At 28.3% G+C, this 16,257-nt stretch overlaps 3 protein-coding genes across 3 annotated transcripts; 2 read left to right on the top strand and 1 right to left on the bottom strand.

Moving 5' to 3' along the window:
• Positions 1–2,410: 2,410 nt before the first annotated feature.
• On the top strand, positions 2,411–4,823 carry LOC135960629 (probable peptidoglycan muropeptide transporter SLC46). The gene is made up of 8 exons (XM_065511967.1): positions 2,411–2,619; positions 2,701–2,810; positions 2,900–3,050; positions 3,122–3,305; positions 3,372–4,044; positions 4,116–4,305; positions 4,381–4,537; positions 4,604–4,823. Exons 1-8 carry the CDS (start codon positions 2,496–2,498, stop codon positions 4,659–4,661), a joined length of 1,647 nt encoding a protein of 548 aa, XP_065368039.1. The 5' UTR covers positions 2,411–2,495; the 3' UTR covers positions 4,662–4,823.
• Positions 4,824–5,158: 335 nt separating this feature from the next.
• LOC135960630 (probable peptidoglycan muropeptide transporter SLC46) lies at positions 5,159–8,973 on the bottom strand. Its single transcript, XM_065511969.1, has 10 exons — positions 8,446–8,973; positions 8,264–8,376; positions 6,844–6,994; positions 6,597–6,780; positions 6,353–6,539; positions 6,143–6,278; positions 5,929–6,065; positions 5,678–5,867; positions 5,448–5,604; positions 5,159–5,380 (listed from the first exon to the last, which is right to left on the bottom strand). The coding sequence occupies exons 1-10, from the start codon at positions 8,678–8,680 to the stop codon at positions 5,317–5,319; spliced, it is 1,554 nt and encodes a 517-aa protein (XP_065368041.1). The 5' UTR covers positions 8,681–8,973; the 3' UTR covers positions 5,159–5,316.
• Positions 8,974–11,424: 2,451 nt separating this feature from the next.
• VhaAC45 (Vacuolar H[+] ATPase AC45 accessory subunit) lies at positions 11,425–13,488 on the top strand. Its single transcript, XM_065511673.1, has 4 exons — positions 11,425–11,737; positions 11,803–11,905; positions 11,968–12,229; positions 12,286–13,488. Exons 1-4 carry the CDS (start codon positions 11,646–11,648, stop codon positions 12,975–12,977), a joined length of 1,149 nt encoding a protein of 382 aa, XP_065367745.1. The 5' UTR covers positions 11,425–11,645; the 3' UTR covers positions 12,978–13,488.
• Positions 13,489–16,257: the final 2,769 nt, after the last annotated feature.

Genomic DNA, 16,257 nt, shown 5'->3' with positions numbered 1-16,257 from the left:
ATTAACAACATTCGTTTCTTCACATATTTGAAATCAACTTTCCGTAGCCCTGAAAAAACATATTAATATAGACAATATGGATATCTAATGATAGATATTTCAAAGACCTTTGCAACGACGTATATATCGCCATAGTAAGTCGGATCTACAATGGGTCAAAATCGGGAAAAATATTTTTTAACCAGAGTTTTATTTCACAAAAAAAAAAATAATAATTTTTTTGCCATCACTATTTTTAATTTTTATTTAAAAGTACAATTTGCTGATGTTAAAACGGGGTCCCTTCGATTCTACTTGATTGTTCGAACGCAGTAATCTACCACGTAAACCAACCAATCAACAATTTGAGGAAAATTGTCTAGGGGAAATATATTTGTAAATTTTAGGTTGTTTGTCTCACATTTTTATCTATAGATTTTATTTTAATTTTAAACTTCATTATTTGAATTACACAGGCGGATACAGCTAATTATTCATGGAATTTTAGATGAATATTTCTCAGTGTTTTTCCAATGATAATTGAAAATTGACTATTTTTTATTTTACTATTTTTTTCCAAAAAAATTTTATTTAAGTAAATCTTAGTAAAAGAGAAAAATATTTTCTCTTAAAATGCCTGTTAGATTTTATTATACTTTTTGTGGGAAAACGGAAATTTGAATTTTATATATCCCGAAATACATATATTTTTTCAAAAATATAAATATTCCAAAAATATAGTTTTTTTTATTTTTATATTAAAAAATTTCGGTTTGAGAATTTGTGAACTCTCCCGTTGATCTGAGCCTGAACTAGTATGACATTAAACTAAGTGTGTGTGTTGACTGGAAATTTGAGCCGAAGTATTATGACGCAAAATATCCGCTGACAGTGACTTTGCACGTTTGGGATTCGAAACTGTTAGTTATACATAAAAAGTATGTACATATTTTGTGGTTATTGTGTACTGTAAACGTGATTTACATTTTTAACAAGACTGTGCTAAAAATTAGAAAAGAAACTGCAAGCCATAAGTAATGATAACCTTAGAAATGTGTATATTGGTGTACTCTATTTGAAATTTGTAAATGTTGATTTTTTATTAAACAATTGTTTAGACTTACAATTTGCCCTATTATTCTTAGATTACTTTGGCAAAACAAAAAATTTCTTATGAGTCTAGTAACATTTTGTGAGCTGTTATATAATAAGAAATAGGTATAAATAAATATATAATTAATGAAAAAGCAAAACATTAATAAAAAATAATTCTCGTATTCAAGGTTTACTACCGTTACCCCTGACACCAAATTTATACCAATTGATTTTTTTAGTATTTCACTTCAAACAACAATTTATTGAAAATTTTACTTTGATTACGATTATTCAATGAAACAAACAGCAATAAATTCAATCCTTCTTTTCAAAATAGGTATTACAAATACAATTATGGACCATGAAAAAGTGAACTAATTCACACGTAGAAGCAGCAAAATAACAATATTTTATCTTTTATATTTAAAAATAGAGTTGTAATTTTAAAATCATCCATTATTACTCATTATAAAATATTTCCCATTCATCACTTTGAAATCAGACAAGCAAATTATTTGTTTTTCTCTTGGTTTAATTACATAGAGTAATACACGCAGATCAGAAACTCTGCTGCCAAAACCCAAAATTGTAAATAAACTCATATTCGTGATTTAGTAATGTCGTAGATCATACTGCATACATACTCAATTTGATTATAATTTCATGTAAATTAAAACCAGTTTAAATGTGTACTGGGTTGCACAAATTAAAATACATTTTAGATGTTTTTTATCATCTTGGAGCAAGTGTGGTTCCCCAAAATAACTGTCGAAAGATACTTACATACATATGTATATACATAAATATGTAAATACTAATATAAATAACTTGCATCAACTAACAGAAGTAGTGTTTTTGGCTAACAAGTATTCTTTTCAGTACAATTTGGATTTTGTCCAAAACAACATCATTTTTTTTAGTTCTTAGGAAGCTTTAATTACAAAGACTTCTACATACATATGTTAACGCGAAAAGTACCTTATAAATAAATATAACTACCAATAAATTAAAATAAAAAAAAAACTATTTTTTGTACTTAATACGTTTGTTTAAATGCATGTATTTCCATCACCTATAACATGTATAACTATTAAATTAACAAAATTCAAAATAAATAACGTTTGTGTATGGAATTGTATGTATGTATGTATGTATATAAATATAAATAATCGGCTAAACATTGTAGTATCCAAAAACAAAACAAAAATAAATAAAAAAATACATGCGATCATTTATAATTATTATTGATATAAAAAATGATTCAAACGAAAGCTTCATCGGGGAGAAGTTAACAACTGAATTGATTTTTGTCTAAACTTCAGTTCAAACACAAACTTTGATGCGAAAACTAGAAATTTGGGTGAAAATAGTAACAATAGCAAAAACAAGTTTAAATGTTTATTTATTTTGTTTAAATAAAAATGGTAGAAATAGCAATAAGATCAACGTGGACGCGCTTGAAACAGTATCAATGGGCGACATTTTTTCATATGTTTTACATCGAACCTATTGTTTTTATATTGGTATTTTCTCACAGTTTATCAGGTAAGCACAACCTTCTCTCTTTAATACATTTCTAATAATTAACTACAAATAACAAAATGCCTCCTTCTGCATTATAACAAGGAACAATTATGAGAAATGAAGTTATATATCAAGCATGCACTACAATTTTTGGTTATAATGAAAGTGATTGCCAACAACTAGGAACAAAAAACGTTACCGGCTATTTGCAGGTGAAAATATAAAAATTCTAAATCGAAATTGTGTACATATTACTTTTTGTAAATAAAAAAACTGAATTTTATCGAATTGTTCTTTAAAGGAAATCGAAACAGAAATTCAGCCCTATGTAGCAAATTTGTTTATGATACGGACTCTTCTCGAAAGTATAGTTCCAGCGATCTGTGGAGTATTTATTGGATCATGGTCTGATCATTATGGTCGTAAGCCACTATTATTGGTATCAATGATAGGTAAGTTGTTTTTATACTATTATAAAATTCAATTGGAAATGGTGTAGTAAATTTGTTTTGTGTGGTTTAAGGCTTTTCTTGTACTTATGTTATTGCGGCAATAATTTGCGAATTATCAAATTATTATCCAGTTAATCCTTGGTATTACATATTGGCCGTAATTCCTCACTCAATCTTAGGCGGTAATTGTGTGTTTTCAGTTGCTGCATTTTGTTTTATATCCGATGTAACAGACACTAAAACAAGACCGTATAGGTGAGTGAATTGACCATAAAATGTTATTACAATACATATTATTATTATTATTATTATAATTTGTAGAATGATTTCATTGGAAGCGTTTTTATCAATTGGTCTTATGGCCGGTTCATTACTCTCTAGTTTTGTGTATGCTGCCACTAGTGCCACCTTCACATTTTCTTTATCGGGTGTGTTAATGTGTTTAGCGACTGCTTATATAGCATTGTATGTACCCGAAAGTTTGAAATTCAAGTCCACAGAAACTGAATCAAACACTGTGCAAAAGTGTTGCAACGATCTTCCTTTGAAATGCACAATATTAACGAGTACATTAGAATTAACGGCAGATTGCAACGAGAACGATAAGAAAAATGTCGATAGGGACAATTTTCACGATGTCGACCTACGAAATGATGGCGAAGTACCGAGAGTATTGGCAAATGAAACTCTGGACCAAAAGAGCAAAGTTCATGAAGAAGAGGCCAAATCCGCCGGCTTATTTAGTTACATACATGTCAAGGATATGTGGATTACATGCTTTAAAGCACGACCCTGTTATGATCGCAGTATTATTTTATTAGTTACTGGCACTATGTTTTTGTCTATTTTCGTTTTGGACGGTGCAATGACAGTGTTCTATTTATTTGTACGAGAAAAATTTCAATGGACTGTGAGGGAATTTACATTCTATGAAACAATAAGCCACGTTACATCGGTGTTTGGAGCATTAATTGGATTTTTAATAATGCGAAAGGTATAATTTTTGCAAACATATATTGTAATTTATTTGTATATTATTATTGTAAACATATTTTCTTATTGTAGGTTTTTAATTTGTCAGTGGTTACTTTAGCGTTGGTAGCTTTCTTCAGTGATATTATTCGCAGTATTATACAAGGTGTAGCAACGGAAGCATGGCACCTATATTTAGGAATTGCTGCAGGAGCTTTGAAAGCTGTTGGAGGTCCAATGTGTCGTACAATTGTTTCCAATATTGTACCTACCACCGATTTAGGTATACATTTTCACAATTATTCAACAGTATTAAAAATATAATGTCTATATTAATTATATTTCCCACATATTTTAGGTAAAATCTTTTCAATAAAAAATATCTTGCAGTCAATTGCTCCATTCTTAGCAGCTCCTTTATATACAATCATTTATAAAGCATCTTTAACATCATTCCCTGGTTTATTCAATATAATCAGCGCAATATTTTATTTCGTTGCATTTATATTTCTACTGTGAGTGTTATTCAAACTATTAAATATTTATGTAAAAGTAATTTATTAATTTAATTCTCGTTTTAGATTTGTTTTACGTTTTAAATTGTATAACAAAGAACATTATGGTCAAATATTAAAGTAGTTCGTTCGATCTCATCGTTACACGTATGTATGTTTTTTATGTATTTGTTGTTAGTCAAATAATTTAAATGCTATTTTATATACATATGTAAATACATACAAATAAATTGCCAATTATTTATTTCAAATAACAAAATGTTACAAATTCAAACTATAAACAAGAGTCAAAAATTATTCTCAATAAACTTGCATGATTATGTATACAAACACTAAAATTACTTTCTTAAAATCAGGTATTGTAATTATTATCAATTTCATTTATTAGAAATGCCCTTTTAATTGAAATGTGTTCTATTATAAACTAATACACATCGTGGCTTAATGGAAAAGCAAGTAACTCACTTGTTTTCATTAAACAATTTGAGGACATTTTTTAACGATTTTTATCATATTGCTATAAATATTATTTTCAACCAATATACAATTGCATTTTAATAACATTTTAAAAAATGTTACTCAATTTTAAAGGAATAGAAAAATAGTTACGTCCTTTCTGTATTAAGCTATCTATGTATACATATTGTGCGTATTTTATTTATAAATTAAAGTTTATTATCAAAGATATTTGATATCACTCATTTCTTAAAAAATCACAAAATTTTACTAATATTAACATTCAATATTAAAGATATAAAAATTAGCTAGTTTTAAAACAATTAACTACCAATTGCTTGATATGTAGCAGTTTGTCCCATTGATTTCTGAATGCCGTAAATTGTTCTGTAAAGAAATTAAAATATTTGGATAACAATGAGGAATTTGTTTGCAAACCGTGTTCAATACTTACGATATGAGAGTAAAACATAATAGATATAAACCAGCACTAATAAAATTAAATAAGCCCGGGTAATAAACAAACGTAGCATTATATACTAATGTATACAATGGAGCTGCTATTAACGGCGATAACGACTCCATTGAAGTAGTCAAAGCAAAAATTTTTCCTAAAAAATGAGAATTTGAAATTAATTAGAATTCTTTATAGCATGCTTTTATAGATTTAGTTAAGCAACTCACCAACTTCCGTAGACGGCGCCACATGAGATAATATTGCTCTAGACATTGGTCCCATTATACCCCTCATGAAACCGAAGCATAAACCTAAATATAGTTGCCACCAATATATTGCTGTGGCTCTTACAGTGCTCTCCAAAACACAACTGGCCAGAGAAATCATTGTCATCGATACAATTGAAAATTTTAAAATCTATAGGTAAGCAGAACTTTGATTGCTATTCGTGAGGCAAATGTTGACATATAGAACTTACCCTACGTAAAATAAACATGCCTAGTATACTACCAATTATTTGTACGACAATTCGTGCAGCATTAAACATACTAAAATCCTTTAAAGTCCATTCAAATTGTTTGCGAACAAACAAGTATGTCACATTAGAATCACCCTCTGCGAAGCAAGACAATCAATATGGATAATATTGGCATCACATTATGTACATATGTATGTATGTATGTATAACTTACCCATGGTAAATATAGCCACAGTTAAAGCGATCATAGTTAACCAAATAATAATGCGATCAAAGTTGGGTCTTCTCTTTAGGCAAGTTTGCACCAAATCTTTTACCAAATCAAAACGGAAGAATTCTCGTATTTTAGACTATAGATATGTATGTGTTTGTAGTAAAGACTATTAATATTGCCATTTAAACTTTTATAAAGTTGTAAACTTACTCCTGAATGTATTTGTTCTGGTTTCAAACTTTCCACTACGAATATAACAACATAAATTAAAGCCAATAACATTAAACATGATGATATTATAAACACTGTAACTGCATCGGTGGCTGCATATAAATATCCACTGGCAACGTTTCCCACCATCATGCCCGCACATAGAGAAGCCTCATTTAAAACCATTCTACAAAAGAAAAGCACCGTACGAATATTTATCATAATTTATTTTACTTATGTTTACCTTAATGCCCTGGTTTTTTCTTTCGCCACATCAGATATATAACAGTATATACCAGTTATTAAAGCACATGTGCCTCCACTCAGCACAGAGGGAACGGAGCATAACAAAAACACCCAAGGGCTTACAGCAATTTTAGTAGATATATAAGTTAATGTTGTCAAAATGATAGAACCCGCCAAGTATCCTTTAAGAGTAATATAATGTATAAATTGATAATTTGAGAATTTATAACTGATTAGGATTTTACCGGTAAATGTTGTCAAAACAATAGGTCTGCGTCCGAACTTATCTGACCAGGGCCCTATAAACAAACTGACAATTGCGGGTATAATACTTTCCAACAATGAACGTGCCATTAGGATTTTCGCCACATACGGTTGTACTTCAATTTCAATGCGCTAAGTAGTGTTAAAAATAATAGATAAAATTATAAATACATATTAAAATCAATTATACATGTATGTACATTGCGCGATATTGTCAACAAATTAAATAGTTAACAATTATCAATTAGTTAAGGTAAATTTCTATAATGAATCATCAAATTTGTTTTTTTTTTCGACTCACTTAATTGATACTTAAAAACTATATTTGTGTTGAATTTTTTTACTCACTCTATATTGACCTTAAAATAATTTCCACATAAAGTATCAATAAAACAAAGAACGAATAATAACTTGAAGAATATGCATAAATCACATTAATTTATAGACTTATTAAAATATGAATTGCAATGTAGAAAATAAATTTCCTTAAATCGGCTAAGCCGTTCGTTTTAAAAAAAATTCTTGAGCTATTGTTAAGTTCGGGTCATTCCCTTCGTACAAAGGAATATGATTTTTAACTTGTTAAGTTCAAACAATTATTAAATCATTACCATAAGTTTTAAAGACGTCCCAAATTAGAACAAGTTGTTTACAGTCGTACATGATTATGAAGTTTTTAGTTATGAAAGTAGTCTATGTCAAAAATCAACTGAGTTGTGCTCTTTTGACTTAGACTACTATCATAATCACTAACGTGCGTAAGTACTTACATATAAAAAAATCAAGAAATGATGTAAACAACATATGTACATACATTTGCGTATTTATTGTTGGTAGTCATATATTTTGCCTTATTTTTGTTTTTGTTCTAATGCAAGTGATAAGAACTAAACAATTAAATGTAAGTAATAATAAGAGGAACAATAAATATTAAATCAAGTGTACGCCCTGATTTTTGCTTTTGTTTTAAATTTAACTATAAAGATAATAATAATAATCCGTCACACATGCAATTTTAAAACAATGTTAAATTCGACTTTTGAAACATGTGAAAAATGTGTGTCAGTTTCAATATCGATATTATTGAAAAAAAAAACTGGAATATAATTTTACTATTAATGGTACTGCTATTAATCTGACGAACTCATCTAATTTTTGCTAAACTTAGATTAAAAAGTAAGCAATTAACAATTTGCTTAATTAGTTTAAAACGATATCGAAATTGTAGATATGCTAAAAAAGAATATACCTATAGGTATTTTATACAATTCTATCTAGATACATTGTGCATACTTTTTATATAGTTCCCATGCTGGCAATATTTGTATAGTAAAGGAAAGAATTATCGTTTTTATGCTTTATGAGTAATAAATAATTATGACTACATATTATTGTACTTACTCGAACCTCTTCAGATTCAGGTTCAACTCCTAAGAGCGGCTGGCATACTGTATCATTATAGTGTTTTATATAAATGCATGTTTGGTACAACAATTGGTTTTGATATACTGTGGCTGTAATAAAAAATATGTAAATGGTGCAAATTTCATCTAATTTAACTATGTACTGAAATAGCTACTTACTAGATAAATACATGGACAAGAAGACCAAGAAAACCGCAGGTTCCAAAATAAACCAACGGTGTTTTACCTCACTATTTGGTAGAGTAGAATACGAATTGGCATCAGCTTCCTCATTATTATTATTGTTGTGACCTGTTGTTGTAGGGGAGGTAGAAGCGGCATCAATATTTTGTGCTATATCACCTTCCTCGTCCGCGTCTATGGGATCGTACAGTCTCTCTTCATCATTTGACATAGCTTTTATAATAACTTTGTTTAACTGTTTATACCTAATAAATTTGTTTACAACACTTGATATGTATTTATTTAAACAAAGAAATGTCACTTTTTAGCAATTCATACTTGTTGAATTTTAAAGCAAAACTATTCTTGCGTTGTTTGTTTAGATATCGTTTTTTGATGTTTTAATTATTTATTTTTTTAATGTATATATGTATGTATTTTTGTAATACGTAATGTTATATATTTGTTAAAAAAATATTAATCAGTTGCTCGCAATACTTCCGTTTCCCAGTAATTTTTTTACAAAACTAAAGTGTTTTTGTTTTTATTGTCATTAAAACAATTATTTGACGATCATAACTACTCATATATAAAAGCTTTTAGTAAGATTCAACAACAACAACAAAAAGGAATAAGTAAAAACAAGTTTTTGTTTCGTTTCGTTCTTAATAACAATAAACTTTCACTGCAGATTTACAATCACACTATTTGGTATTCCATTAATTAAGTTAAAAACGTTATCATATTTGTCTAAACATTTAATAAAATATGAGTTCTTATAATTTTTTACCAATTGTATTATTATATTTTACACGCAAAGTATTATTTTACATGAATTTCAAAAATGTTATAAAAGCTTTTATTTCTTCATTTCTTTTTTCGAAATGTGTTCGTAGTCAGCTGTTTTGCAATTGTTGCTTTTTACATGGTGATGCCATCTTGGCTAATCTGGTTTGCATCCAACATGATTACACATTCACACTGTGCATTTCCATATACATAACCTTTATTTCATGTTTCTGGGTTCATTGATGGAGAAATTAAAAGTACCTTTCGAATAAGGAAAAAGTACCAAAAAGTCTCCCCATAGAATTCTCATTGACTTAGGACCATATATGCTTAATATCATGTTTCTAGGTCCAATATTATAGAAAATTCAAAAAGTACCATTATAGAGAAAAAGTACCAAAAACTATCAACTTGTGGATTCTCACTCACTCGGGTCCATATATGCTTCATATCATGTTTCTAGCTTCATTGGTAAAGAAATTACAAAAAGTACCATTCGAATAAAGAAAAAGTACCAGAATTATAAAAATGATCTCAGGTGGAGTCAGTCAAACAGCCCATAATTTTTTTCCTTTTTTGTTCTAACAACTGTCAAAGCTTGTTTTTATATTTAGATATCTACATATTCTAAGCTTATTAACAAAATATTTATTGCTTACATAAATAAGTAAAGCCCTCACTATTCAATTATCTACACTATATTAAGTTTAAATACTTATTTGTTTAATTTTTAATTTTGGTTTTTTGACATTTGTTGTTTTTGTAGAACTGACACCACCTTGTATGAATTCGCCTTGGTTCGGCTCATAGACCCTCAAATCTAAACCGTAAAAACTTCATATAAAAATGGTTTGGTTCAAGGCGTATTTAACAAGGTGACAGCAGTGGCGAATTGAAATAAATACAGGCGAATTCACTTATTTTTTATATATAGAGTTTGACATACGGACGTACGGGCGAATATTTTTTATATATGTAGTTTGACATTTGTGCGTGCTATTTCTATAATCAGCTGTGCTGCCGATGGCACCTTATTAAATGCACCTTGGTTTGGTTCATGTCAGCCGTGGACGTCAGCCTCGGTGTTGCCACTACAACAAATAAAAAATACTATGTTCTCTCTAGGGTTCTATAAGTCGATTGTTCGAACAATCGACTATTTCCTGAAAGGTCGGAAAAAAGTCGAACAATCTCAAAAGTCGATAAAAGTCGAATAGTCGAAAAAAGTCAAATAGTCGATAAAAGTCGACTTTTTAGATTGTTAAAAAAAATATTGCACTTGCATTTTTTGCAGTGTATGCTAATATATGTAAATAATAAATAAATAAATGTTTATAAAATAAAGCTTTTTTCTACATAAAATTCTTACAACATTATTCTAACTATTATCGCCTTGATAAATTTAATTTTTATTGCTAAATATTACAAAAGCCGCATCAATAAATGTAGAAACCATGTACTTTCTACAAGAAATGGTAAAAAGTTGAAAAAAGTCGAAAATAATCGGAAAGTCGCAAAAAGTCGAAAAAAGATTAACTAAAAAGTCGAAAGTACGAAAAGTCGACATTTTAAAAAACGGAAAAAGTCGAAAGGTCGAAAAGTCGACTTTTTGTTTCAGCTATAGAACCCTATTTATTTATTTACATGATATTAAACTTATATAAATACAAGATTAATATATAAAATAGTAACACTGGCTGCCTAGGCCATCAGCTATTATAGAACCCTAATTCTCTCTACTGATTCTGATTTACCATATTGATAAAATTAAAGTAAACCATCTGGCAACGATTTGTTATTATTATGAAAGGTCAACTTTTCTACTTTCGACTTTTTGCGATAAAATAATCGATTTTATTATGGTATTTTATCGCAAAAAAGTCGACTAATTTAAGACGGTCGTAAAGTTTAGTTACTAGTTAGATCAGTATTTCATAGATTTTTGCATGTTATGACTTTGATGTGAATGATGGGTTCCGTTATTTTTAAATTAAAATCAAATCGATCAGAGGTAGTGAAAAGAGTTTCAATAATAACGGCTTAATTGTAATTTTCGATGACGAAATATGTATGTGCTGCCATCTTTGTTGTTTTGTAAACAAAGAATGCAACCCTGTCAGCTGGTCACAGGTTGGTCTGTGAAATCGAGACTCGTTTGTACCAATCACATGACACTATCATATGCAATAAGAAAAATTTTCATTATTTGACAGTGGACAACGACGACGTATTTTCGTATGGAATAGTGGAAATTTGATTTATTTAAATAATTTTTTCACTTTCCATTATTTTTTAAGCCTAATTTTGTTGTTGATTTCATTTAAAATTTAATTTTTCACACAATTACTGGTTTGAATTTTGTTTGTCAAGAGAGTAATTGAAAAAAGCTGAAGTGAAACAAAGGAAAAATGCAGGCGATAAGATCGTTGATATTGACGTTGTGTGTCATCAGTTTGGCATTCGCGGAACATTCTCCAGTATTTTTATGGGGCGCCAACAGGTATGTTATCAAGAATATTCTAACTGGAAAGAAAATCTAAAATGTGTAAATATTTGAATATCAAGTGAGGCTAAACCATCATTGGCAACTGTGTCTGGCGACGAATTTGCCGAACTCGTGACTCCTCTCTTGGCTCAAAAGGCCTTGGTTGTGTTTATGGAAAACGATGTAAGTTGTTAAACTGAAAATTAAAATATAATAAGTAATGGAATTATGTGGATTATTTGCAGTTGACCAACAAGGATTTCTTGTGCTCCACTGATGGAAAATCATGCTATGCACGATTACAAGGTGTGAGTGATAAAACATATTATGCCGCTGTCGAAAATCCCGTGGAATCCTTGAAAACTATCGATGGAGAAGAAGAATACAATTCCGTTGATGCTTCTGGTAAATTTTCCAAACCTTTGGAAACAGCTGCTGGTAAAATCAATTTTGTGAAATTCAACGATGAACAATCTTCCGTACGTGGATCCAATTTGCAATCGCATGGTAGGTGAATTTATTGGCAGTATTTGAATGATATTAAATGTATTTTTATTTTTTAGATTCCATTATTGCGTCGGTTACTTCCCAGCTTGGTGACAATGTTTTCTTTATGTATACATCTGCCCCATCTACCTCTTTGCTAAAACGTCAACGTCGCGAAACTACAGATAACTCCCAAGGTTATGTGTTCCGTGAAGGCTCTAAATTTTTGCTTTATTTTACATCATTGAGCGTAATTAACGAGAATTCCGTCACTGCTTTAGATATTAACGCTATGACTGTAAAGGCGGATAATGCAACTGAAATGTCAGTTACCTTAACACCAACAACTGGCTCACCCTTAACTTTTGATTTAACACTTGCTGGTGGTTATTTCTTTATGAAGAATGTAATGTACAATAACGTAAAGTTCCTCAGTTCGGATGTGTATGCCCCAACCGATTTTTCATATTTCTGCGGAAACTTAACCTTAATTAGTCTTGCTACTGATGATGTTCCTGCACATACTTTAAAGTGGAATTCTTTACAATTCCAAGCACCTTTTGGCCGCACCGATAATACCACATTTATATTCGGTGATGCCTGGCATTGTGTTGGCTTTTTCACAGGTGGTATTTTGTCAGGTCTTTTGATTGTTGCACTTCTGCTAACAATCACATTTATTGGCGTTTGCTGGATGATGGATATTAATACAATGGATCGATTCGATGATCCTAAGGGAAAAACCATTACTATAAACGCTAGCGATTAAAAAATTATACATATAAAAAACTAAATATACATAAATATGTATAAATATTTTTCCTTCTAAAATTAATTGCATCCAATCTTAAAATTCATTCCCTGATTTTAGTTATACATAATTATTTTGTTTTTGAAATATCTATTTAAAAATTACAAGTAAAATACTAAATTTGGAAATTAATTTAAAATGAGTGTGTTAAATGAATAATATAAGCCACCAATTTTCCTTTGCTTGGGTTAGTTCAGCATCCATATTCAAGTCTAGGAAAATTGCTGCCTTTTTGTTGTGTATTTTATTTTAATTTTTTTTTTCTCTACACTATATTAAAAATTATTTCTTCGTATTTGCTACAAAAGTATTGAAAATTCGCACAAATTGACAGACTGTGTTTTGTGGTTGTGTACATGATTATCGATGAAAAGTTTCGTATTTTATAAACTTATGTATTTTTTATATACCCTTTATTGTAAACGGTTTAAAGTTTGTCAATAAAATGTTTATTATCTTGTTTGTTAAATTGATGGATTTATTTTTAGTATATGAGGCATTCTTTTTTAAAGCGAAGATTAAAAGAAAATCATTGTTGATTTATCATTGCATGTGGTACGCAGTCTTGATACCCATTTTGGATATATTTATTACTTTCAAATTAAAAATGTTGGATAATGAAATATTGGAAAGTATAGAACATTTTAAATGAACATCACACATACGACCTAACTATAATAAAATTCCATAATTGCGTAAAATTAATTTCAAGATAATACGTTTGTTTTTTGTTGGTACCTATTTCAGAAAAATATTTCAATAATTCTGTGAGACATGCTTTCGAGAAGCATGTCAATCTGGATTACTAAGTCATTAATATAGACAATATGGATATCTAATGATAGATGGGTCAAAATCGGAAAAAATATTTTTTAACCTGAATTTATTTTTCACCAAAAAAAAATTAAAAACAAAAAATTTTTTTTGTTAAATTTAAAAAAAAAGATTAAAATAATTCGAAATTTTTTTTTCCAAAAAATGTAAAAAAACAACTGGAAAAAAATATTTTGTTTACCAAAAATATTTAAAATTTGTATTTTGAAGTATAATTTGGAGATTCGGCACAGCCGAATATAGCTCTCTTGTTATATTACAATTACACTCTGAGCATTTTTTTGGAACAAAACAATATGGAAAAATTAACGAAAAAAATTTTCATTTATAGATTTTTGGTAATTCGAACGTTTTATTTTTTATATAATTTGAAAGTAAATTTTAAAATGAATTAAAATTAATTTTTATTAGAATTTATTTGTAATAATTCAAAGAATAACACTGAAAACTAAAATTTTAGACAATTGGCAAATTGGAATGCATTTTCTACTCTGCCAATTGTCTAAATTTTTATATTCAGTGATATTCTTTGAATTATTACAAATAAATTATAATAAAATTAAGCCAAATTAAAATTTACTTTCAAATTATATGAAAAAACTCTTCAATAGTAAAAAATAAAGAGTTTTAAAATTATAAGTAAAATATGTGTATGTAGGCATACATATGTAGGTAAATTAATAATTAAAATTGTTACAGATTGTACCAATGAACGATGAAAAAATTGCGATCTTTTTTTATTTTAATAAATATATATTTTTTAAACATTGCGATTTATTTCGTAATTATTTTATTGAGTTATTTATTTTTTTACAATCACATTTTTTTTCTAATTAGCATTTTTAATAACAATCATTTGTTTTTATGTGTATTAATCGAATTTTAGAGACAATATTAATATATAATAAGAGTAATATAATTATTTACATAAAGAACCTCGTGAAAATATAGCAAGTCATTTAATTTTTACAATAATTATTATAGAAATAAAGTTCTTAAACATAAATACCGAACATGTATCATTAATTAGTATAAACTAAATTAGTTTAAATTGGAAAGAGACCTGTTGCACGCTATTGTTGAAGGTTCGCTTGTAAAGATTTTGTTAAGTGTGTTAAAGTTAAATCATAGGGTCATAGAGAAATACATATAGAGCGGAAACTATAAAAAAACTTAGACAAATTACTCAAAATCAAAATTGTTTTCACATTGGTTTTTTACTAATAAATTCTCACCGCTTTGGCTTTTGACAGGAGAGTTTACGATCTATATGTATTTATCTATGCATAGGACAACATAGTGATGAGACGTAATAGACAAAAAAATAAATCTTGTCAAAATCCTAACTCTTGCAAACCACTAAATACATGTTAGTCGATGTATTTCATTGTTGTTGTAGAAATCATATGTTTGATATGATTTGTTGTATTTTTGTTTGACAAAATGGAGTGTCTCGTCTGAAAATTGTTTTTGAAGATGTATAATACGAAATTAATTCCACTTTAGATCGGAATGTAATTATTTCATATAACAAATTTTTTACCTAAACAGATATTTTTTTCTGGTACATATTCAAAACAGATTACTTTTGTAATTTTGAATGTTTGTCTAACGATATGTTTTCTTTCATATCTAAGTATGTAGTAAAAAATCTGTGATATAGAGATCACGAAAAGTATACTTTAATATGTTGCGCACAATTCACTGTTAATTTTTAAGTACTAAATTGAGTAAAATTTTGTACCAATTTAAGAAAATTTGGTTCAAAATCGAACTAGTACAATTTAAAAAAAAGTAAAAGCTATCGGAAGAATCGCTTATGGAATTTTCTCTGTGAAATTAATATATTAACTCCAAAAATCTAATTTTTTATAAAAAATCAGAGAAAAGGCAAACACCAGAACAAACATTTTCATTTCAATTGCAAGCTTCTAAATACATATGCATATTCATATTTACTATTTATGATGTACATATCGCACTCGTTCAACAATACTTTAATAACTCATAATTTTTAAAATTTCATTTTCGTGATAATTAGTGACTGCATTTGTATCAACAGAAAGGTATTATTTTGAGTTAATACAAAAAATTAAATAGAAATACATCGTATTATTATTTTTAATTGAGCCTTTATTCAAGTCAAAAATAATCAAATTGTTTTATTTACTTTGGTTGTACTTTGAGTTAACACTGTTTTGTTAATAAAATAATACAAAAAAATATCGAGAAGTTTCAGAAAAATGTTATTAACTCAAAAAATAGATTTATTTTGCAATAATTGCAAACATTTTAAAGAAAAACAATGTAACTATATTTTCAAATGGAATTTACTTACTATAATGTACTCGGATTTTCAAATTCTCTTCAAATGTAACCACAAACAGTTTTTTCCCTCTACTGA

This window comes from Calliphora vicina, chromosome 5 (genome assembly GCF_958450345.1).
Source record: "Calliphora vicina chromosome 5, idCalVici1.1, whole genome shotgun sequence".
In the NCBI taxonomy this organism is placed as follows: Eukaryota; Metazoa; Arthropoda; class Insecta; order Diptera; family Calliphoridae; genus Calliphora; species Calliphora vicina.
The sequence above is the reverse complement of the archived record's forward strand: the minus strand, read 5'-3'. Positions and strand labels throughout refer to the sequence as shown.